The following is a 24,006-nucleotide window of genomic DNA, read 5'->3' as shown; positions in this document are numbered from 1 at the left end:
TGGCCCCCTCTCGGAAGCTCAGAGAACCGGCCCGTGGGGAGGAGTCCACGCTGCTGGCTGGCCCAATAGCAGGGCGGGGTCTGCGCCAGGCTATTTCCATCCAGGACAAACTGTTCTAGGAAATCCTCTAAGTGTCTGCCGAGCCCTAACCTCATTCCCGCTGGGGCAGGCAGCCCGCCACCCCCACCCCCACCCCATGCACACACACACACAGCCCCGCAGCCTCCTCTCTCCCCGCCCCGGGAAAGCCCAAGCCCTGGCTCCAGGGCCCAGCTTGGCAGGCAGACAGGTGCCTTGCAGTGGGCGGCGGCCCCAGCCAGCCAGGGGCCTTGGAGTCTCGGACTCCTGTGCAGGGCAGCGCCAGGCCGGAAGCCTCTACGAGATGAGCCAGGGACATCCGGGTGCTGGACCTCACCCCAGGGCCGGTGTTGATGTCCTCTCAAGACGACCCATGCAGGCAGTGGGTTTGTGACAGCAGAGGCAGGTGGCAAACCACCGTTGGCTCACCCAGGGCCACAGCCGTCAGGGAGGGTGAGAAGCTGTGGATGTGGAAACAGGGAGGAGGCAGAGAGGCTGGGAGGACGGCAGGGGGCGGTGACACAGATTCCCACGAGCACTCACTCAGCTCGGAAGGAGGGATGGTGACATGACATCCCATGCCTCAGAGGAGGGATGGTTTCCCACAGGGCGCTCAACAGTGTCTGGGGACGTGGCACGGGGAGGCCAGGGTTCAGGAGAGTGCCACAGTCACCATCACCCACCCCAAATAACTGCAGCAGTAGTTCTGTGATATGCATCCTTGAGCTGGGCTCTGAGATTTCCTCCATTTCAGGGAATCTGAGGCTGCCATAGAAGTCCTTGGAGGACTCAGCCCCACCCCTCGCCCCCACATTACCCCTGGACAGAAATTGCAGGATGTTCACTGAGGTGCAGTTGGCAGTCGCTGCTCAAAGGAAAGAGGTGACCCAGCCCAGGCTGTGCAGCCTCCAGGGCCAGCCAGGGTTTGAACTCAGGGCCAGCCACTTCCCCCACACCTGGGGCTGTGTCCAGGTCTTCCGGGTGGTAGGCGGGGCTACAGCATGGTGGGAGGAACGTTGAGACCCCAGATCCGGAAGGGGTGGCCTGGGGGGAGGGGTTCTTTTCCCTCCTGCGTCATTCATTAGTTCATTTGTTCATTCATTCATTTGCTTATTGTCCATTCCTTTGTTAGTTCATTCATTTGTTTGTTCTTTTCCTGTGTTCACTCAGGAAGGGCCAAGGGGCTGAGTCAGAGGCTGTCAGGGGTTTCTGAGGGGCGGGCCTGTCGCAGGCAGCATAGGGAGGTAGTGAGACCCCATCTGCAGAGGTGGCTTTTAGTAATGACAGCAAGTAACCATGGGGGGGGATGGGTGCCAGATTCGGCTGCCCAGTGGCTCTCCGTATTTTATCTCATCGAGTCCTCACCGTGACCCTATGAGGAAGGTTCCAGGCTTTGTCCCTGGTATGTAGCTGCCGAAGGACTGTGGTCACTTAGCTTAGTGGGACCAACTGGGGCCTGGCCTCCACCCTCCCTGTGGTCACCCCAAAGCCATCTTCAGGGCAGCAGGCATCCCCTGAAGGTGTAGGAGGCAGCCCTGAGCCCCCCCATTCTCTGAAAGGAGCAGAGGCAATGGGGGTGGAGGGGTCAGGGGGTGGTGTCCAGAGGTCGTGTATCCCTCTGCGCAGCGTCCTCTCTGAGCCTCAGTTTCCTGCCTCCCAGCCACTCATCCTTGGGCTGCTAGAGGAGGAGACACAGGGGCCATGACCAGCATTTGGTGAGGCTAACTCTGGGTCTGGACTGCTGGGGCACCCGGGGTTCCTGGGGAGGGGCCTGGGGTGGCCGCAGCATGCCAGGTGGCACAGGCTCAGAGTCCACGCGGTGGGTCACCCCACTTGCTGCCCCCTAACTCTCCTGTGCCCCTCCCCCTGCAGGCATCTCATCCCCGGTGAAGAAGACAGAGATGGACAAGTCACCATTCAACAGCCCGTCCCCCCAGGACTCGCCGCGCCTCTCCAGCTTCACCCAGCACCACCGACCTGTCATCGCTGTACACAGTGGTGAGTGCTGCTGGCCCAGGCCAGGAGGGTCCCCCCACAGCAGGAGAGTCCCACCAGCCATCTGACCTTCAGTCTTACTGCTGTAGCCTCCTGGCCAAGCATAACAACCTAAAGGTGCCACGTAGAGCACCCAGGCCTCGTCCTGCCCCTGCCAGGAGGTGGACTTGTCTCTTCGGGCCTCAGTTTTCCCTTCTGTACAAGAGGTACTATGGGCTGGGGCTTGCCCCTCACGCTGTTCCCCTCCCCACCGCCCACCTCTGTGTGACTCCCACATTCCAACCCCGGAAACACCGACAGACAGAATCAGAAGGCACAGCGGGGCCGTGGCCCATGCCACAGCTGCAATGAACGTGGGATCTCCCTGTGGGGTCAGGCTGCACCCCTACTTCACAGATGAGGAGGCCAGAACCAAATGTGGGGCCGGGGATCTGCCCAGGGCACACCTGTCACAGGGCAACGTGGTCATGGCCCACACATAACCAGACGAACAGGAGATGCACAGACATGCTTGTAGGCAGCTCCTGGATGGAGAGTCAATCTCTCTCTCTCTCTCACACACACACACACACACACACACACGCACACACAGCCAGAGATGGATGCCAGCAGCAACTACGGTTTGTGAGCTGTTCACTATACCCCAGGCCCCTATCGTCGCCCTTAGGGTTAGAGTTAAATCATCAAACGGGCTTAGAACTGGGCCTGGCAGGTAGAAAGTGCTGGAGTGTTGCTATTCTCTCATTATTGTGATGATTATTTAGTTCCAGACAGGGATGCAGACATACATCGAGGGAGGCATGCAGAAGTCAGCATAGCAGCAGTTTAGGCCTGGGCTGGACAAACTGCGGCCCTCCACTTGCTTTTGTAAATAAAGTTTTATTGGCACATGGCCACGTCCACTCTTTGGCATATTGTCTTTGCGGCTTTAAAGCTGCAACAGCAAAGCGTGGAGTCTCCAACAGAGAACATGTGGCCTCCAAGCCAAAAATATTTACTCTCTGGCCATTGTCTGAGGAGGGCGAAGGGGTGGGGAGTAACTGCACTGGGCTTTTTCGGGAGTGGATGATGAGGAAGTTCTGGAATTAGTGGTGAGGGTTGTACAGCCTTGTGACTGTTCTAGAAGTCACTGAATTGTACCCTTTAAGATGGTAAATTTTATATCAGTGTCTTCAGATATTTGCTCTGGCCATTTACGGGAAGGGTTTGCTGTCTCCTGGCTTAGCATGTGAGCCATGGGGTCCAGCAGTCTGGGTTCGAATGCCGGGTCTGCCACCTGCTTGCAGGGCAGCCTCAGGCACGCAGTGTAACCTGCTAGGGCCTCCTGTGTTAAAAATAAATAAAAAAAATAAAACGAGGTTGTCGGGGGAGATATAGCGTGTACAAAAGGAAAAACAACACAGTGCCGGTCTGGATGGGAGCTTCCCTGTGGCCAAATTTGGGAGAACGTGGGTATCAGAATCAATAGTAATAGCAGCTGATTTATTCAGTTTAGTGAATGAAATAGAAATCTTGAGTCCCTGCTGTATAAATAAATAGGAAGCACAAGATTACAATTCATTGAGTAAAATAAGATCCATCTAAATGATACTAATAAATAAATGTGGGGTGGGGCAAAACAGGGTGACAATGGAACCCCACAGTTTTCTTATGACCCCAGTACACTGCAGCAGAGCCTGGGCTTAGGAGCTGCTGCTTTCAGCTGTTCCTTCCCTTCCTTCTCTCCTTCCTTCCTTCTCCCCTTTCTTCCTTCCTCCTCTCTTTCTTCCCTTCCTTCTTTCCTCCTTTTTCCCTCCCTCCCTCCCTTCCCAACTATTCTAGTTTGCTAGCTGCCGGAATGCAATATGCCAGGAACAGAATGGCTTTTAAAAAGGGAGAATTTAATGAGGTACTGGGTTACCGTTCTAAGGCCGAGAAAATGTCCCAATTAAAACAAGTCTATAGAAATGTCCAATCAAAGGCATCCAGGGAAAGATACCTTGGTTCAAGAAGGCCGATGAAGTTCAGGGTTTCTCTCTCAAGTGAGAAGGCACATGGCGAACACAGTCAGGGCTTCTCTCTCAGCTGGAAGGGCACATGGTGAATACAGCGTCATCTGGTAGCTTCTTCTCCTGGCTTCCGGTTTCATGAAGCTGGGAAGCTCCCTGGAGGAGGCGTTTTCCTTCTTCATGTCCAAAGGTCGCTGGCTGGTGGACTCTCTGCTTCATAGTGTTGCTCTGTCTGAATCTCTCATTCTCCAAAATATTTCCTCTTTTATAGGACTCCAAAAAACCAATCAAGACCCACCCAAATGGGTGGAGACATGTCGCCCCCTTATCCAGTTTAACAACCATTCTTGACTAAATCACATCATCCAGGGAGATGATCTCATTACAATTTCAAACATACAGTACTGAATAGATTATTCTACCTTTATGAAATGGGATTTATATTAAAACATGGCTTTTCTTAGGGGGCATACTTCCTTTCAAACCAGCACACCAACTTTTACTTCCCTCTTTCCTTCCTTCCATCTGTCTGTCCATCCTTCCTTTATTACAATTATTAAGCACACTGGCGTGCAGACATGCCCCGCACCCACAAGCAGGCAGACCCCCAAAGCCAGCCGCCCCTCATGACCCACCGCCCGCAGCCCCCACTGACTGCCCGCACCCCCCGTCTCCGCAGGACTTGCCCGGAGCCCCCACCCGTCCTCGGCCCTGCACTTCCCTACGACCTCCATCCTGCCCCAGGCGGCCTCCACCTACTTCCCGCACACGGCCATCCGCTACCCGCCTCATCTCAACCCCCAGGACCCGCTCAAGGACCTCGTCTCGCTGGCCTGCGACCCTGCCAGCCAGCAGCCCGGGCCGGTGAGTCGGGCGGGAGCGGGCCCCTGCCGCCGGCCTCGCCGTGTCGATCTCATCAGAACTGCGTCCCCCCGCCGTCTCGTGAGGCCCCAGTACCCCCCACTTTCACAAAAGAGTTTTGCGAGCGCAGGTCCTTGTCCCTTATCTGAAACTCTTGAGATTTGGTCTGATGGGGTCGGAATTCGAACTTCTTCCAATTTTAGAATTTTGGGCACATGTGTTCTGAAATGTCCCCGTGGGGCCTGGGGACTCACCCCTCATCCAACGGGGCAGAATCCTGTTGCTGCAGCAAAATATGAATATAAGCACCAGGCAGGTTGAAAAGAAGGGTCCATTTGGGCTTGCCATTCTAAATTTCTGGATGCGAGAAAAACGTGGCGTCCAGAGCTTCCTGCATTTTAGAGCTGTCTGCGGGCGAGATCTTGGGCTAGAATGTGGTTGCGGTGAATTAGGAAAAGCATCCAAGGCGAGCGGAGGCGGCCAAGGTGTGTTTAGGAGGCAGTAGCACTGTGTGGAAAGGATTTGGTGCAAGGGTAGCTTAGGGGGAAGCTTGAGGCATAGGCCAGTGATGCTGGGAGGGCTTGTGGGGATTTGGTGACACCGGCAAGCGGCGGTCCGCAGGCACCGCCACCGCAGCTCCTCTCAGAGACCCAGCAAACTCGTTGCCACCGGGCCTGCTGTCCAGACCCTACTGCCCCATAGCCCCCCACCCCAGGCTGGGACACGGACTCCGGCCATTGGTCTCACTCAAGGCCGAGGACAGAGCCAGGGGGCAGCCTCGAGGCAGAGGGACGACTGCCCCCATAACCCGTGTCTCTCTGTCCCCCCAGTTAATTGGAAGTGGCCAGCTCAAAATGTCCAGCCACTGCATCTCCTCCCAAACGCTGGCGCCTCCACTCCCAAGGCTGCCGCGGCTGGCGCTCCCCCCCACGTCCAAACCCACCTCCAGCTGCGTCGGAGCAGCTGCGCCGCCGACCTCGCCTAGTAAGCTCGCGGGAGCGGCCCTTGTGGTGGGGCGGGCAGCCAGGAGGGCTCAGGCCCGGCTGGCACAGGCGAGTTTGATGGGTCTCCAGATGGCAGCCGGGCCCACCCTGGCTTCAGGCAGCCTTGGGCACGGCAGGACCAAGCCCTGGGGCAGCGGGAGCATCCAGGGCCCACCCCTTGGGCTCTCGTGGGCCCACCCTGAGCCTTCCAGGCCTTGTCCATTTAATGAGAAGCTGGCAGTAGATGGAGATCTCAGACTGGCAGCCCGAGGGCCGAATCTGGCCCCCAGGTGAAAAGTGGGAATCTATTATTATTGTGAAAATTGGCCCTGTTGGGCCTTTGTCCCGCAAAGCCCTGGGGCAAACAGCAGAAGAGCTTTCCACGTTCTTGATCTGGTTCCAAGTGGTGGCTTGGGGCCCCTCATCCACCCCGTGATCCAGAGCTGCCCTGGCTCGAGAGGCAGCCATAGCCATTCTGGGATCTCCCTTTCATTGGGAGCCCTGCCCCCACCTTTTCCCTGCACCCCCAGTGCAGACCTGGGGGCATCACCCTCCTTTAGTCTGCCCAAACTTCACGCCCTCCATTTCCACCCCCAAGGGTGTCCTGCATCCCTCCAGAGCCAGGCCCTGGGCAGACCATCCCGGCACCCCAGCCCTCTCCCTGCCGTCTGGATCTGCTCCTCAGCCCCTCTTGGCCCATCTGTCTCTCTTGCTCCAGGGACCCCCAAGTGAGATTCCTCACCCCACACAGACTCAGAGTGGGGAGAGGCCCACCCTTCCCCCAGCATCTGCTGCGCCAGGCAGGGGCTGCTTCAGAGATGGGCCTTCTCAGCACCATCGGTGGACAGAGTCAGGCGGATCCCTGAATCAGGCCTGAGTGCGAACCCCTTCTACAGCTCCCTCCCCATGTGACCGGGTGATTGGCCTCCCCTCTGAGCCTCAGTTTCCGCCACTGTGAAAGCGGGACAGTCCAGCACCTGTGTGGTCTGGCGGGCGGGCACCAAGTAGGGGGCACAGATTAGGGCGAACGGTGAGTGCCACCCAGGCCACAGAGCAGAACCAAGGGGCTCCGCTGGTTTCCTCCTCCCCTGCTTTTCTCAGGTTTAAAATGGGGGAAGCAATGTTGTTCACGTGGCCAGGGCCCCTTGCGGATACAACAGTACTCCACCCAAGGCCCAGCATACAGAAAGCACTTAATAGATGCAGGATAAATGTCAGCCCCTCCCCCTCCCCTGTACCCGGCTCCTAACTGCATGTCCAGCCTGCTCTGCACTCCCCCAGCCTTGCTGCCTCCCACTTACCCCACCCCGGCCGATATCATGTAAGGGTTCCTGGCCCACCACCCTCCTCCCCACTGAGTAATTCACTTGCCTACCAAATGTAATTGGTGAGATTGAAAAATATGTACGTGCGTGTCTGTGTGCAGGTGTGTGCCAAACCTCATCCTGCACAGTGTCCTCTCCGGGAGGAAAATAAATAAATGAAGCCCCCTCAATAATTCATGGCGCCCCCACAGGGACGCAGGCCTGGCAGCCGGCATGCTGAATAATTCACACGCAGCCTTGGAATTACAAGTCTTGCACCCTGCGCTCCCTACCCACCCCTCAGTCAGGATCCCCAACTCCCCAGGATTGGGCTTTTGGGGGCACCCGGATCGGCCGGGGGAGGGCGGTGAGTGCGAGTGCCCCTCGCTAACGGGCCTCTCGGTCTCTCTCCCCGCAGCCTACTCTTCGCCCGGCACGCCCCCTGCAAACCGTTCCTTTGTGGGATTAGCACCAAGGGATCCAGCGGGCGTTTATCAGGCACAGGTAGGGGGCCCGAGAGGCCGCTGGGGTGGGAGGGCAGGGCCCGGGCCGGTGGCCTTGAGCTGGGTGGGGCGGGGCGCTGCCTTCCCAGACCTGCCCCCACCCGGCTTCTCCCCAGTTTTCTTTACCCGCCCCCAAGGCTGCCATGCCTGCTCCTTCCCTAGTGTCTTTTTCCCCTGGGAGGCGCTCACAGCAGAACTGCAGGACCTGGGGTTACAACCTAGATAGGGAAACTGAGTCCTAGAGAGGCAAAGGGGTTGGCCCAGGGTCACACAGTAGTCTGTCCGGTTTCCTAGCCGCCTGCCTAAAGGAGCCACAGGGAGGAGATGGAGGCATTGCCGCCCCAGCTAGAGGCGGGCGGGGAAATCGAGGCAGCCCAGGCCTGGGACGGGGTCTCAGGTACAGCATCCATGCCCACTACACAAGCTTTGGCCCAGGGTCAGAGCAAGTGTGTGTGTGCGTGTGTGTGAGGGAGGGGTAGTAGGGGCTGAGTGGCAGCCCTGTCCAGCACGCCCCAGGTGGGGTCTCAGGGCCACATCCCAAAGGGAAGGCCAGTTGAGGATGTGCCTGAGAAGGAGGCTCAGAAAGCAGGTGTCAGCAGCCCAGTTCCCGGACACCTGGCTCACTGGTGGCACCCCCTCCTGGGGTCCCTGTTCCCCACGTACCGGCCAGTCCCCCTCCATTCCAGATGCCTACACCATGAGGCAGGAGAGGAGGAGCAGGAGCAGCTGGAGTTGGGGGGGGGGGTGCAAGTTGGGGAGGGTTAACAGCTCAAGGCCCAAGCACAGACAACAGCAGAGCACTGGGATCTACGGGGAGGGGTGGGACCCTGGGGCGGCATTTACCCCTTCAGGCTACTCTGGGAGCATTTTATGCCCTAAAGTCCACAGGCAGGGCTCAGGGAAGAGGTCAGGAGGTGGCCACTTAACCCCTGTGACCAGGACCAGCCTGTGGAAGCTTCTGCCAGTCTTTGGCCTCTAGAGCCCCTCCGTGGTGGTGCTGGTTGCTGCTAGTGGCTCTGAGACCTTGTGGGGGGGGGCAGAGTGTGGCAGTCCCATGGTCCCCCCCACTCTCTGCCAAGGCCAGGAGCCTCTGACCTGGAGGGGGACGCTAACACTCGTCTCTGATTTCCATAGAATCCAGCCTCAGGAGGGAGCAGGGGTTTCTTGACTGGGTCTCTGGGGTGGGGGGTATGTGTAGTGGGCCCCCCTCCAGCTCTGGGCCTCTCCCCGTAATCCTTTGAAGGGCCTGGGGCTTTGGGTAATTGACTCCGCCCACTTGGGATGCTAAAAGATTCCCATACTCCAAAAGCTTAGCTCCCTGCCCTGGTTCCAATGAGGGAGAGCCTTGGGGCTCAGGGTCACCCAGAAACCTGGAGTGGCTCAGGACTGGTGCCCTGGACCCCCAGCTTGGAGCTTGGACCCCCTGCCACGTGGCACCCTCTCTGAATCCCAGGCATGGAAACCCCTTCCCCCCCAAGTGCTCCTGGCGCTTGTATTTCCTTTCTGGCCCCCACCCCACATCCCTCCCTCTGCGGGGCTGGGAATGTCCTAATTGCTTCAGAAACCAAGCTAATAAATACTGCTTAACCCTTCTTGGCCTCCTGCCCCCCCCCCACTTCCCCCATAACCAACCTCTGCATCAGGAGACACCCTCTGACCTAGCCATCCTGCCAGAGCCTGGGGAGTCCTGCCCAGGGCTGTGCTCCCTCCAACCCCTCATCCCCACCCAGCAGGGTGACCTGGAAGCAAGGTGGGGACAGGAAACCGGGATCTTCGGTTCTGCAGGTTCCTGGGCCACCCCCTCTTCACCGGCCGTCCTGCTGGGACTCAGGGTGGGGTCGGGGCTGATAGACCCAGCGGGAGGTAGACAGGGGACATGAGGACTGCGCCTGGACAAAATGCAGAGCCGGGCACAGGGCTGGCCGCGCAGAGGGCCAAGCCCAGGCTGTGAAATGACGGGGGTGTGGCTTAAATGTGGGAGATGGCAGATACCAGGCTGGTGGGCTGATGGACATGCTTTACCCTTGGGGGCATTGGGGAGCCACAGAAGGGTTTAGGGTAAGGGCAGGAAAGAGTCAGGTGGAGGAGTGGGGCTGGTGACAGGACAGAAGGGAGGGACAGGTGGACGCATGGCACCCTAGGGAGAATGGGATGAGAGGGCAAGACCCCTTCTGGGGTGGGGTATCCAGGGAGGCCAGACCTGGGACAGAAGGACTCTGAGGCACTGTCCAGGCTGGACAAAGTTTCCCAATCCCTGGGTGAGGCCAGGCTCTGGAGGGAGGGAGGGAGGGAGGGGGGAAGCTGCGAGACCCTGCTCGGCTCCCCCCTCTCAGAGCCCCTGCTTGGCAGACTCAGGGCCGGGAGGCCGCTCATTCCGGAATCTGGCCCAGTCAGCATTTCTGCCTCCGCCTTCCTTACTCCTGGAAGGTTTGCTTCCCTCTCCCCAACTCCCACCCCTCCCACCGCAGGCCATGGCCACACTTCCTTCCCTGGCCTCCCATCTACTGCAACACCAGCCCCATCAGTGGTCCCTTTCCTCTGGTCGATGTCCCCTCCCCCGATCAGTGTCCTTTTTCTATACCAGTGCTTCCTGCCTCTGGTCAGTGTCCCCCCCCCATCCCATCAGTGTCCCCCCCACCCCATCAGTGTCCCCCCACCCCATCAGTGTCCCCCTACCCCATCAGTGCCCCTCCACCCCATCAGTGTCCCCCCCACCCCATCAGTGTCTCCCCCACCCCATCAGTGTCCCCTCCCCTGATCAAGGTCCCCTCCCTCAAGTCAATCCCCCTCTCCATTTACCCGCCTTCTCTATTTCCTCCTTCCATCTGCCCCCCACCCCCAGTCCTGTACCATCCCTCATTTTGGCTCCCAGAGTGGGCCCGCTGGGTTCTGAACCCCCTCTCTCCATGTGATGGGCCCCCCCAATCGAGCATTTCACACCAGACCCTGCCCAGGGGCCCATAGGGTTCAACAGGTGAGTGAACCAAGGGCTCAGCCACTTGTCCAGAGCACCCCCCACACACACACACCTGTCTCAATCTCCCCTCAGCCAGGTGGGAGGATACAGAGGGGAAGGAGGAAGGGGCTGGAGACCAGGAGGGAAGGAGGGAGGCAGGAGAGAAGGAGGGAGGCTGGAGGAGGGCAGAGGGACAGCTACTGGGGAAGGGCCACGCCCAGAGTCTGTCTGGTTGCCAGCGGAAACCAGACATGAGGTAATGGCCAAGATGAACTTGAACTTGGCTGGAGGTAGGGGGCTGGGAACGGCGGCGCCAGTTGGATGGGGTGGTCCCCACTCTGGACTGCCTGGTTGAAGGGGCTGAGACTGATTTGCAGCCAGGGGTCAGGCAGCCCTGCCTGAACGTCTGTAGGGAAAGGGGGGCCTCCTAGGCCCGGAGCAGAGGAAGGCTGTGTGGGGTGCTCACTGGGCAGACCAAGCCAGAGGGTGAAGTTTGCATTTCAAGGCTTACCCCACCCCCCTCAACGTGATCCCCAAGTCACATGTTGAGGGGCTCAGACACAGGCGGGAATGGGATGCAGCCCCAGGTGGGCCACCCCACTTAGAGCGTCTGTCTTCTCTTCTACCACCCAGGAGCAAGGTTCCTCCAGGGAAATACTCCTGTACCCCTGGGAAGCTGCCTGCAGTACCTTTTTCTTTCCCTTAATTAAGCATCTGTTATCCTTGAGGGCTGCCATGTCAGGGCAGGGTCCGGAGCCAGCCTAGGGGTCAGCCCTGAACATGTGACGTGGGATCACATTGACAGGGGTGGGATGAGAACTACATCCATAGGGTCCTAAGTTCAAGCCTGACTTTGCCCCTTCTGTGCTGGTAGCCTTGGGCAAGTTACTTAACCTCTCTGAGCACTGCGGAGAAGGTGACGAGGCTCAGGGTTAGGATGGCCAGCTCCAGCAAATGAATTCCAGATTAAAAAAAGAAGCAAATGAATTATTTAGTAAATAAGTATGTCCCAGCTGTTGCAGGGGGTATCCTTATACGAAAGGGTGTTTTCCACATTTATCTGAAATTCAGATTTAACTGGGCATCCTGTGTTTTCTCTAGCAGCCTTTCTCCAAAGGCAGAGGCACTTGGCCCAGGAATTACTTGGAGATCTGGGATGGGGGCAGAGTCCCGGGATAATGGGTGGAGGGGATTCGGGGGGCCAGGGCCTTGGGGAGCAAAGTCAATGGCAAACCCTGACTCCCCTTCTCTACCCTCCTCTTTCTCTCTATGTGTCTCCATCGGGCCCCCCAGTCCTGGTATCTGGGGTAACAAAGGTCTTCCCACGCCCCTCGTCCTTCGTCCCGGGAATCCCGGGGGGCAGCACAGCCTGCCCCCGGCCCACGTTTTCGGTGGAACGTTAGAGTGAGCCAGAAACACACCGCTGCCACTGACTCCCAGCCCGGCCGAAAAGACAAAACACAAGACACACGACGCAACCGAAGGAAAAAAGGAATAAAAACAAAAAGAGACAACAGGAAAAAATACATATAAGAAAACAAACAAACAAAACCCACCCAACCAGGAAGACAAGAGGTAAAGATGGCAGCGCTTCAGACTCTCTCGAAACACCACCGACGGACGGATGGACGCACGGACGGGCAGGCGGGCAGGCTCTCAGAGGGCCCTCCGCCACCCCCAGGGGACTTGCACCACGGATGTCCCCCTAAGTTATTCATCTCCTCTCCACTGTCCGCTCCAGGAGGACAGATGCCCCCGCGGCTGGGACTCGCCAGAGAGCAGGTGAGCAGGGCCCAGCGCATCCGGAAGGCCACCTCGCCCCACGCTCCCACTGCCGCCGCCGCTGCCGCCGGGACGTCACCCGGGTCCCCCCCCACCATGGTGGTGTTTGCCAAAGAGGGGGGGTGGGGGCTGGGGGCTTGAGGGCTCTGAGACGGCCATGGGGGCCGGGTACACACGGGGAAGTGATGAGGGCTGCGGAGGGTAGGCGGAGAGAACCCCCACCCAGGCCCTTTGCGACGCTCACTCGGGGGTGTCCAGTCCCAGCGAGGGCTGACCTCCACGCCGCCCCCCTGCCCGCCACCTCCCCACTCCGCCATCCCTGCCCACCTCCCACAGCGCTCACTTGGACTTGATCTTTCAGCCCCTGTCCTGTTTGGGAGGAGAAGTCTCTCTATGCAATTCATCCCTACCCGACCCCCTGGCATGGGAGGACCCCCCCCCCCCGCTTGCCCCGCCCACAGCCCAGGCTCTGCGCCCCTCCCCCCAGGAGTGGGGTCCACCTTGCACACACTGTAAGACATGCACTTTCCGAGGAAGGGGGTGGGGGAGCCAGGAGACCCAGGGCTCCCCCCTGGTTCTTGGTGATCCCCCCGCAAGGGGGGCTGCCCATCTAGGGTCTCCTTCCATCTATAGGAGCCCGGGGAGAGTGGGAAGTGAGAGCGAGTGGTTTTAAGTGCCTGAGTCCCACCTTCCGCGCCCCTCAGTCCAGCTAGGACCAGGATCCTGTGGGCATCCCCCCCCTCCTCTGCCACAGCCCGGTCACCCCTGGTCCCAGAGCCCCCCATCGCTGTGCCCCCTCACAAGCTAGAGAGATGGGACCCCGAGCAGGCCCACGGGGTGGAGCTGGGCATCCCCCCAAGCATCTTGCCCTGCTGGGGTGTGGGGTGGACTCTGGGGGAAGCTGGCATGCCCTCCCGCTCCCCCCAGGGGCCCCCCCTCTGCCAGTGCCTTACAACCTGGAGTGACCCCCCTCCCTGGTGCCTCCCAGCCCCCAGGGGGACCTTGGCTTGCACTTTCGTCTCCCCCCCGGGGAGGGGGGCTTCTGGGAGGAGGCAGGAAGGAGGTGGGCTGCAGCCAGGGAGGTGCTTCACAGCTGGGCCCCCAGAAAGAGAGAGGCCCACCTGCTCAGGTGGTCCACAGAGCCTGGGGGAGGGTCAGGGATCTGGCAGAGAGAGGGAAAGGTGGGTGCTGGCCATGTGGGGGCCTCCCATCTGCTAAGCGTTTTCCGTTGAGCCGCTCCAAAAACACTAAGCCGGGGGTGCCAGATTCCCCTCCACCCTGGCTCCCCGGCCCTGCCCACCCCTGGGATCCCCATCTTGGCTGGGGGGTCCTGGGAGGGAGCAGGTGTTTCAGGGCCATGGAGCCCCAACCCAGGGACTCTGCCCCGGCCCACCCAGCCTGGCCCCAGCCGACCTCCTACATGCCTGGCGCTAAGGGAACCTCTCTCCCTGCCATGGGGCGAGGCCAAAGCCATCCTGGGGGGCTGGGGCCCCCATCTCATCTGCTCTGGCTCCAGGGCCCCCCCTCACCCTCTCTAGGGGGGCCCCCAGGGCAAGCCAGGCTCCTCCCACCACCCCCCACCCCCCATCAATTCTCCTCCCAAATGAAGCCCACCCAATCCTCAAAACAAACCCAGGACCCTTCCCTACCAACTGCCCCCCCACCCCAGAAGGGTTTGCCATCCTCTGACCAGGAAGCCTGGGTCCATCAGTCCTCAGGGCCCCTCTCCACAGGGGCCGTGGGGGGCCGAAGCCCGGGCCCCTCCCTGGTGGGGGGAACGGTTAGGGCACCTGGAACCTTCTTTACCAGGAACCTTCGAGTGTGTGGGTAGTGGGGGTGGGGCGGGGGGACCTCAGTCTGGGCTAACCTTGGAAGCCCCCACGTGGCTCGCGAGGGCCGGGACTTGGGGAGCCATCACTTTACCTTCCCCCGCATGGTGCTGCTTCGTCGTCGGGAGCGTAGCCTGCTCCGAGGCGGTGGCCTGCATGGCAGATTATGCGCGGCTCTATATCCCCCGGCCCGCGCCCTCCCTCCTGCCCTCCGCCCCAACTCTTTAAAAAAAAAAAAAAAAGGAAAAAAAAACAGGATAAAAGAAAAAACAAAAAAAAGCAAAAAAAAATCCATGTTTCCAAATTTGCACGAAATTTTCTACCACATGATGTGCCTTGCTTTCCGAGAATAAGTATTAACTTTCAAACAATATCACCGCACAGGTAGCTGCATGTACTGCTCGTGTAGTTAAAAAGAAAAAAAGACAAAACAGTGACATAAAATAAAAAGTAAAAACGGAAAAGGGATGTATTTCTATTTGTAAAAAAAAAAGAAAGGAAAAAAAGAAACAAGAAAATGAGAATTTTTTTTTTTAAGGAAGCACTCAAAAAAAAATCCACAAAACAATCACCCCAAGGGTCTGACACCCCTTCCCCAACCTTGGTTCTGTCTCCACCTTTCCTGCTGTGCTGGGGTTGGGGTGGGAGTCCCTGTTGCTTGCCCTCACCCCTTCCAGATGTCACGCCTCTTCCTGTTGCTGGGCCAGGGTCCAAAGGCTCCCCCTCCATGGGGCGGCCACCCTGGGATGTCCTGGAGCAGTTAGCCAGACCCCCCACCCCATGCACCCCCATCCTTCTTGCCAAAGCCTCCACCTCTCCCGCTTCTCCGATCCCTGGAGACCAGCCTTGGGGGGTGAGTCCCCTCCTGCCCCTAGCTCCCCGCTCTCTGTCTTCCAGCTGTGAACACAAAGAGTATTTGGTATGAAACAAAAGCAAAATGCAATATATGCAATATCTGTCTGTCTGTCCCTGTAGGTCTTGCTCATCCTTGGTGTGGGGATGGAGAGGGGCAGGCGGGAACATGGGGCGGGGGTGAGCTAGGTCATGGGCAGGGGTGGCGGCAGAGGGAGGTGTTTTCTCTTATTTTCCTTTCTTGATCTTTTTCCAGTTCTAATCCCCTTTGCTTTTTACATGACCAAAGCTAAGGCAAGAGCCTGAGGTTCGAGGTAGGGAGGGCCAAAGAGCCGACATCTCCAACCTCACCTGGGGCAGGGGACAGGGCACCACATCTGCTGCCTTGTCACCCCCAGACCTCCCACCCCCAGCCGCTCATCTGGGGTCACGAGGCGGGGTTCCCGCCAGCCCCGTACTCCCCTGCTCTCTGGTTTGGTTTTGAAGGCAGGGCGTGGGCCTTGGAGCCAGGCCCTGGCTTTCATCCACCATCCCATGCTCATCCCATTTCCCTTCAAAAAGAGACACCTCCAGCCGGGCTAGGGGACACAGGGAGAGCTGCCAGGGCCCCAGCCGGCCCCTTGGCTGTCCCTCTGAGCCACCCCTTGGCCCAGAGCCCCAGGCCACGTGCAGGGCAGTTCAATGTAGCTGGTGGCTTGTTTTTTTAGCTTTTGGTGCAAAACTTTGTTCCCCAGAGAAGTGGGGGTGTGGAGCGGGTGCCAAGGACAGAGCAAGCAGGTGCCACCACCCCTACTGAGACCCCCCTGGCACGGCCCCCCAGAATAGCTGAGGAAGGAAGGCCTTCCCCGCCCTTCCATAGTAGGCTCACTGGGCCCCATTTGGTGAGCGCAGAAGGCAAGCGGGCAGCGTGTAGTCACCAGCGGTTTGTTTTTTCCTGTTTCTCGGAAAAGCTAAAGAGTCCCGGTTAGGGCGAGATTCCTAGGCCCCTTGCTGCAGGCAGAGAGAGGCGGAAATCCCAGGACCCAGTCCACCTCTACAGCCTTAGTTCATGGATGGGGTGACGGGGACCAGGGAGGGTGTTGGGTTTTCCTTTACTTTTAAAAGCACGTATAAAACTTGCACCTTTTCAAAGCCCAGCCCCTCCCAAGCCCACTGCCACCCACCCACCGTTTGGCCTGCCGCTCCCCGCTAGAGGCCGGGCCCCTGCAGCCACCCCCATGCAGAGCCCCCCTGCTGGCCTTGCCCATGCTATGGAGAACTGTAGAGGCACCCCCAAATGCATGTACATTGCCCCCTTTCTCGGGCGGTGGCGCCCGCAGACCACGGCAAGGATCCCCGGCCCCGTTTGACTGGGGAGAGAGGGTAGGGTGGAGACTGGGGCGTCCTGTGTGCATGTCAGGAACCCAGGAGCCCCGCTTGGGCTTAGACAATCAGATCCAAGAGGAACCCACGTAGGGCGCTCCCTCGGGACGGGGGCTGCTTTAGACCCTTCTGACGCCCCCTAGAGTCAGGCTCATTTGGCTGGGCAGGTCCTCTGGGACTGTGCTGTCCCCCACAGGACAGGGCCCGGGGCCAGAGACCAGCATCCAGCGTGGCTCGCACCTCGCGAGCCCTGTCCATGCCCCTCGGCAATGGCCCCTGACCACCTGCGCAGGGCCCTGCTATACATACATAAACAGGTGTAGATATAATTTGGGGACTTTTCTTTTTATAATACAGTTTATACAGTGGCTACTTTTTAATTTCACCATGGACTCTCTCCAAGAGCCTGATTTTTGCTTGCTTGCTTTTTCAGCAGGGGTGGGGTGGGGGTGGGTGCGTGTTGGGAGAGGTTCCCGAGACCCATCCCTGAACCCAGCTTCCTCTTTGCCCTCCCATCTTTCTCCCCTGTGGACACTTGCCAAGAGTCCCCCTACCTCACCCCATCCATCCCTTCAACATTTCAGGGTGTGTGGGGTCCAAGCTGGCCCCAGGGGAGGCGGGGAGGTGGACCCAAAAGCCAACGCCAGCAGGACTTGTCGCCAGCGATACCAAAACAATCTTTTCCCAAGCAGTGCCTCACACGTGTCTGCTGGTCTGGCTTTGGGGGTCTGTCCCCCTCTCCTCCCTGGTACCCTCTCGCCTTGCTCAGACAGTAGGGTGGAAGAGAGGAAGCAGGAGCCAGTTGGGATAAGGGCGCCAGGCAAAGAAGAAAATCAGGACACACACACACACACAGCCACTGCCCTCCCCCACGGCCCCAGGACCCACTCATGCCTCTTGGCTGGAAGGGGCAGGGCCCATAGGACCCACAGAAAAGGGGCCCCCTCCAGCCCACTCCCAGAATCCATCAGCACCCTGTTTCTCCACTACCCTGTCCTGGGTCCCAGCCAGGCCCCCGGAAACTAAACCCCCGGCCCCTGTCCCCCAGTTCCTACCCTCCCACCTCTAGGCACCCCACAACGACAAGCAGTGCGAGGACAGGGCAGGACACACAGCCTGGGGGGACATCAAGGAGGAGAGGGGAAAAGAACACATTTTCCTCTCTGGAATTGTCTTTTCCTTTTTTTTATTTTTTCAGTTTGAAGTTGGTGGTGTCACTCTTTCCTTTTTTCCTTTTTTGAGAGATTTCTTTCCCATTTTATATTTTACCGATATTACCAGGTTAGTTTACTCTGTTTCTTGCTTTCTGCTTGCCGCACACGCCGGCAGTCCACGCGCGCGCGCACGCATCGTGCTTCGTGAACGCACGTGGGGAGAGGGTGCGCGCTGGGTCTGCCGCCCGCCGCCTCCCGTTCCCGCAGCGAGGAGAGGACGGGGATGGGGTGGGGGGAGACAGGGGGCCTAGCCCCTCCCAGGCCCCGCCGCCCGCCCCGGCCCCTCCGTCATACTCAACTCATAACTTTGTATAATCCGCAGTCGTTTCGGTTTCCACAGACGCGCCTACCTAAGTACCATTTACAGAAAGTGACTCTGGCTGTTATTTTGTTTGTTTCCCTATGCAAAAGAAAAAAAAAAAGAAAAAAGGGGGGGGGGGCCATAAAAGATTCAATAAAAGGCAAAAAAAAAAAAAAGTAAAGAGAAAAATGTATAAAAATTAAACAAGCTATGCTTCGACTCTTCCTGGCTGTCTCGGGTCCTCCTTTTTGCCTTCAGATTGGTCCATGCTCTGTGCCCGAGAGAGGGATGCAAAAAGCAACACCCCCCACCCTGGGTGAGCAGACAGGGAGCCCCACACCTTTAGAGCAGGCACCAGGTGGTGTCTGGGGACCTTCACGGCTGTCACGACTCAGGAGGGGAAGGGCGGGGCTGCTGCTGGCCTCGGGGGGTTGGGGGTGGGGGGGACCCAGGGATGCAGCTCAACATCCCGCAGTGCCCAGCACATGCCCCCACCCCGGAGAGTGATCCAGGCCAAATGGCTACAGTACCGATGAGGGGAGACCCTGCATTTATTATTAGGAAGAAAAATCAAGTTTGATCCCTGCCCACACCGTACTCCAAAATAAAGTCCCTGTGGTTTAGGCGCTATAAACCGCCACCACCCCTCCAGCTCCTGGGGTTCACCTCCTTTCCCACCCCACCTCCACTCAGTTTGTGTATTTGTGTTGCTGCCTCCTAGGATGTCAGCAGGTCAGATGATTGTGGGGTGCAGAGTCTCTGAGGGGGTCTGTGGAATCATCCAGCCCAGGGTTCTCGCCTGGGAGCGATTCTGCCCCCCCCCATGAGGGTATTTGGCAGTGCCTGGAGTTGTCACGAATGGAGGAGCGCTGTGCTCCTGGCTTCAAACCGGGGGAGCCCAGGAAGGCTGCTCGGCACCCCACAGGGCCCAGGAGAGCCCCACCCCAGAGGACGATGGGCCCCATGTCATCTGTGCCATGTGGGAAGCCCTGTCTTAGGAAAGGGGAGCTGCTAGCTGCAGCGCCATCATGGCAAGGCCCAGGGCTCCAGCCTCCAGGCCCGGCTCCAGCTCTCCCCTCTCCTGCGCAGGGCTGCTGACCCCGTGCCTACAAGCTCCTCCTCCAGGAAGTCCCTCCCACACTCCTGTATCCCATCCACCCCACCCACCCCCTCTCTGGGTCCCACCCACACCAGCCCCAGAGCTCCCCAACACTTTTTAGACTATTTCAATGGGCATCCATGGGGCACCCCTCAGTGCCAGGCAAAGGGAAATCTGGCTCCCCCAGGTTCCAAGAAAGAGCTTGGCACACACTAGGTGCTCTATAAATGCACGGAATCCCTTCTCTCCCTCTCTCCACCCGGCAAATTCACAGCCATTCAACAGAAATTTCCCGAGGGTGTATCGAGTACCAAGTGCCATTCTGGACCCTGGCGACAGGGCAGGGAAGACACCCAAAATGGCCTGCCTTCGTGGAGCTTGGGTTCCAAGTTGGGAAGGGGGATGGCAAATAGTGGGAATAAGTAAAATTCATCAGAGGAGGTTAAGTGCTGGGAGACAAAGGGAAGAAGGGGGTAGGAGAGTAGATGACCTTTAAATAAATACCTGTGTGAGAGGATTGAACAGCTCCGTGCAAGTGGGGGGAAATCAGTCCAGGCCAAGGGAACAATCCATGCAAAGGCCGTGAGGCAGGACTGTTCCTGGCATTCTGGAGGAGCAGCAAGGAGGCCCATGGGGCTGGGGCTTGGAGGGAGTGAGAGGCAGAGCAGGAGGAGCATAGGGCAGGGAGGGGACGGGGCAGGGCGAGCAGGACCTGGTGGGCCACGGGGAGGACTTGGGCTTTACCCCCCTGAGGGAGGTGGGAGCCATGGAGGGCTATAGGCAGAGGATGGAAGAGCCCTGATTTGATTCAAGCATCCCTTCTGGCCTTCGCTACCTGCCCAGGCAGAGCCCCTGCTTGCCCCCCAAGCATCCCCAGACCCCAATCTGTCCTTCCTGGGCCTTGACTACTCAGAACTGGGAATGGCACCCTGACGGTAAGGGATGGTCACCTCCCCATCTTGGAACCAGGATACCGAATCCACTGTCCTGAGACCCCTGAGATCCTGGAGACTGAAGCACGCACTCAGACACCGAGGCGCAGAAATACAAAGAACCACAAGTTGCACGGGCTTCTGCCAGCCACCAGCAAGCCCTTATACAGAGGGGAAACTGAGGCACAGAGCGGCGAGTCAGGACGCTGGAGAGCGTCCACGCTGGCAGGCAATGCAGAGCCCCACAGCGCCTCCTGGTGACGGGCGCAGAGGGTGACACACCCTCACTAGGAGCTGGGGTGGGGGGACCGCCCCCCCATCTCCACAGCTCCTCCCATCCCCACCCCCAATGAGAGGGCTCCCCGCCGTCAGCAACCAGGTTCTGACGCCCCCTTGTGGACGGGCCCGGCCCGACGCAGCCCCGCGGGCAGCCCCCAAGCATCAGGGCCCCGCCCCTGCTTGAGGCCGGAAACGAGGTGACTTGGCCAGCAAGGGCCGCTTCTGCAGGATCAGGGCTCAGCCCGAGGTCAGGACTCAGCGAGGCTCAGAGGGGGTCAGGGGCCGGGGTCAGGGGTCCAGCCCAAGGGGCTGGGGGTGGGGAGAGTCAGAAGCCCAGCTGGAGATAGAGGCTCAGCGGGGACGGGGGCTTGGCCAGGATCTGGGATCAATCTATCCCTTGATCTCAAGGAAAGCCTCTGTATTTTCCAGGCGTTGGCCGCTGGGGTGAAGTAATTCTTGGCTCTGGGAAGCCGTCCCAGCGCTGCAGGTTATTTGCCATCCCTGGCCCGCCCCCTACTAAATGCCTGTAAAGGGGGGCAGGCTTGTGACAGCCCCAAATGCCCTCAAGCATTTCCAAGCACCCCCTAGTGGAGAAATCTGCCCCCTTCCCAACACCTGTGAAAGGAAGGTCCTTCTAATCCTTTAAATCAGAGGAGGGAGGGTCATTTACACTCCCCTTCCCATCTTCTCCATTTCAGGAGGAAAGCTGACATTTATTAGATGCCTTCTGGGTGCCAGGTCCTGTGCACGTTATTTCTTTATTTCTTTTCTTTTTGTTTTTACATTTCAACAAGTAGTCATAGAACAGATTTTAACGTTTGGTTACATTCCACAATTTGTCATTTTTTCTTCTAGCTGCTCCAAAACACTGGAGTCCAACAGAAATATCAATATGGTGATTCTGCAGTCATACTCATTTGTTAAATTCTATCTTCTCTGTTATGCTCCTCCTTCTCTTTAAATAACATACACACATGAAAGCAATAAATTTCAAAATATATCGCAACAATTAGTTGCAGAACAGATTTCAGAGTTTGGTATGGATTATAATTCCACAATTTTAGGTTCTTATTTCTAGCTGTTCTAACATACTGGAAGCTAAGGCATCTTGTTGTTGTTGTTGTTGTTGTTGTTGTATAATATAACACATACGAAGCAAAGAAATTTAAAAAACGTAATTTTCAGAGCACGCTTCAACAAATAGTTACAGGACAGATCCCAGAGTTTGTCATGGGCTACCATACCATCCTCTCAGATTTTTCCTTCTGGCTGCTCCAGAACTTTGGAGGCTAGAAGGAATAAATATATATTTTTTATCATCACAATGGACTTTTTTTTCTCTTTTGTGAAAAGTAACATATATACAAAAAAGCAAAAAATTTCAAAGCGCAGCACCACAATTAGTTGTAAAACATTTCAGAATTTAGTATGGATTACAATTCCACAATTTTAGGTTTTTACTTCTAGCTTGCGCATGTTCTTTCATTTAATCCTCATGACACTGGTATGTAGGCTGTAATTATCCCCTTTGTATAAAGCAGGAAACCGAGGCACAGAGAGGTTAAATAACCTGCCTGAGGTCACACAGCAAGGGAGCTGGGACACCAATTCCTCCATGGAGCCACCACCAGGAATTCAGGACATGAAGAGGGGGTACCTCCACACCCACTCCAAAGGTGTCCCCCTCCTGGGAGTCACAGCTCCCACCAACAGCACCCCAAAACTCAGCAAACAGGGATGGGACGGCAGGTGGATCTCCAGACAGCTCAAAATCCACATTCGGAAGCAGCAAAATCCAGACGGCAGGGGGGAGGGTGGAACCTATCCAGGGTCCCGCAGAGCCTGGCATGTTCCTCCAAGCTTAAGTAACATCTGCAGGTGGGGAACAAGCTTTGGAAGAGAGGGTGCACAAAGACCACGAAAGCCGAAAGAGGGGGGTGGGGCAGGTCTGCATTTACAGCCACTTTACCCTGAACCCCAAACGTAATCATTTCAGCAGGTCCAGGACCAGGCCATGGTTTACAGAGTGCAAAAGGGGTATCAGGCATCTCTGGGGGACTGCCTGGAGGAGCCAGGCAGGCAGCCTTCACATGGAAGAATTCTCCACACTTTCCAAGTTTGAGGGCCCTTCTCTCTTCTCCAGCTCCAGCCCCAAGTTGCTTTCTCCTTCTTTCTCCTTTTCCACAGTCTCTTCTTTCTTCTCGTTATTGCTGTGGAAACAGGACGGCCCCCGAAAAAAAAAAAATTGGATTTTCCAGATGAATGAGAACTTCCAAAGGTCCAGGACTCCTACACTCCCCACAGAACCCCTGAATCCTGCCCCCATTACTGATCCCGTTTCACAGAAGAGGAAACTCACGTCAAGACACCTGCCCCCGAGGTAAACAAGAAGTAAATGCTGGAGCAAACCCTTGTTTTTAACCTTGAGGCTCTCCAGCTCCCAGGATCGCAAAACAGTGGATGAGTGGATGGACAGGGATGGTGAATGGACAGATGGTCTCATGGGTTCATGAGCAGGTGGATGTTTGGATGAGGGGTAGGAAAGTGGATGGATGGATGGATGGGCGGATGAATGGATGAATAGATGGGTGGATGGGTGGATATATGGATAGGGTTGTGAGTCAGGGAATGATGAAAACTTTACAGGTCCCATTAGGACATTAGCTAAGGGGTTCTCTGAAGAAGCCCACGTGTGTTCTGCAGGAGGGAAGTCAGTGAGGCTATGTGAGGCCCCATCAATTCTGAATCAGAACAGAATTGCCCCCTGGACAATCCCAGGAAGCTCCCTAAAGGAGGGAAGGAGGCTTAGAAAGGAGAGGGGCGGATCTCAGAGAGGGGAGGGGGCTCACGCCAGGGAGGGGCACAGATAGGGCGGGGCTCAGGCAAGGAGGGGCTTAATCGGGGACGGGGTTAAGGACAGGGGTGAGGCCCAGAGTGGGAGGGGCTTACGCCAGGGGCGGGGCTCAGACAAGGAAGAACGCTTTCATAGAAGGAAGGGGGCTCAGACCCGGGAAGGTTTCAGGCAGGGGGTGGGACTGAGTCGTGGGCGGGGCTCGGGCAGGGGCGGGGTTTAGTCATGGGCGGGGCTCACACCAGGGAGGGGCTTAGACAAGGGAGGGGTGCACGGACAGGGGTGGGGCCCACCTGTCGCCGGACTCGCTGCACCAGACGGCATAGACCAGCATGAGGACAAAAAGGAGAAAGAGACCGGCTAGCGCGGCTCCCAGCCCCACCAGCCACGGCTTCCTCTCGGCCACTGCGGGCGGGAGCAAGCCCGGGTCAGGGGTCTGGGCCGTGAGGTCGGGGGCCCCCCTTCCCCTCGCCGCCCCCTCCCGCCCGGGGCCCCGGTCTCACGGGACTGGGCCTGAGCCGGCCGCAGGACCAGAGCTGTGAGCAGGGTGAGGCGGCCGTGGGTGTTCCGGGGTCCGTGCATCCCGGTCCGTCTGCCCTCGCCCCTGTCCGGCAGGCTCTGAGATGCACCCCGGTCCGGAAAAGGAAGTGGCCTGCCCGGGGCACCCCAAGACAGGGTGTGGCCGGTGCTGCAGGAAGTGGGGGACGGGCACCTCTTCCTGGGTTCCTGGTGACCTGGGGAGGGGCCAGAGGGGCCCAGCCTCTGAGTGACCAGTCTCCTCGAGGCCACCCCTGACCCCCCTCACTCCCCAGAGCCATGGGCATCTGAGTCCCCAAG

The 24,006-nt window shown here is 58.1% G+C and overlaps 2 protein-coding genes across 9 annotated transcripts in view; one reads left to right on the top strand and one right to left on the bottom strand.

The window, feature by feature from the left end:
• Positions 1–18,184, top strand: part of NFIC (nuclear factor I C) — a 70,304-nt gene extending 52,120 nt beyond the window's left edge. The window contains exons 7-11 of one of the 7 annotated variants that reach the window (XM_077121193.1): positions 1,951–2,076; positions 4,741–4,925; positions 5,753–5,906; positions 7,628–7,713; positions 11,962–18,184. In XM_077121193.1, coding sequence (XP_076977308.1) covers positions 1,951–2,076; positions 4,741–4,925; positions 5,753–5,906; positions 7,628–7,713; positions 11,962–11,979 — 569 coding nt within the window. In that variant the 3' untranslated portion in view covers positions 11,980–18,184. Of the gene's footprint in view, positions 1–1,950; positions 2,077–4,740; positions 4,926–5,752; positions 7,606–7,627; positions 7,714–11,961 lie in introns of those variants that run through there. The other 6 variants (XM_077121189.1, XM_077121190.1, XM_077121191.1 and 3 more) reach the window with 6 other exon arrangements.
• Positions 18,185–21,057: 2,873 nt separating this feature from the next.
• On the bottom strand, positions 21,058–23,945 carry LOC143650421 (small integral membrane protein 24-like). 2 transcript variants are annotated; one of them, XM_077121186.1, is made up of 3 exons: positions 23,673–23,854; positions 23,463–23,574; positions 21,058–22,528 (listed from the first exon to the last, which is right to left on the bottom strand). In XM_077121186.1, exons 1-3 carry the CDS (start codon positions 23,749–23,751, stop codon positions 22,405–22,407), a joined length of 315 nt encoding a protein of 104 aa, XP_076977301.1. In that variant the 5' UTR covers positions 23,752–23,854; the 3' UTR covers positions 21,058–22,404. The 2 variants fall into 2 exon arrangements, 1 of the variants encoding a protein (XP_076977301.1); XR_013159549.1 differs by lacking the exon at positions 23,463–23,574 and having other exon boundaries at positions 22,417–22,528; positions 23,673–23,945.
• Positions 23,946–24,006: the final 61 nt, after the last annotated feature.

The sequence above is a fragment of the Tamandua tetradactyla genome, chromosome 11 (assembly GCF_023851605.1).
Source record: "Tamandua tetradactyla isolate mTamTet1 chromosome 11, mTamTet1.pri, whole genome shotgun sequence".
NCBI classification, from domain to species: domain Eukaryota; kingdom Metazoa; phylum Chordata; class Mammalia; order Pilosa; family Myrmecophagidae; genus Tamandua; species Tamandua tetradactyla.
The sequence above is the reverse complement of the archived record's forward strand: the minus strand, read 5'-3'. Positions and strand labels throughout refer to the sequence as shown.

Coding starts and splice junctions, on each gene's coding strand:
- LOC143650421 (XM_077121186.1), bottom strand. CDS start 23,751: ATGCACGGACCCCGGAACACCCACGGCCGCCTCACCCTGCTCACAGCT. Junction 23,575..23,672: donor GCCGGCTCAGGCCCAGTCCC/GTGAGACCGGGG, acceptor TCCCGCCCGCAG/TGGCCGAGAGGAAGCCGTGG. Junction 22,529..23,462: donor TGCAGCGAGTCCGGCGACAG/GTGGGCCCCACC, acceptor CTGTTTCCACAG/CAATAACGAGAAGAAAGAAG.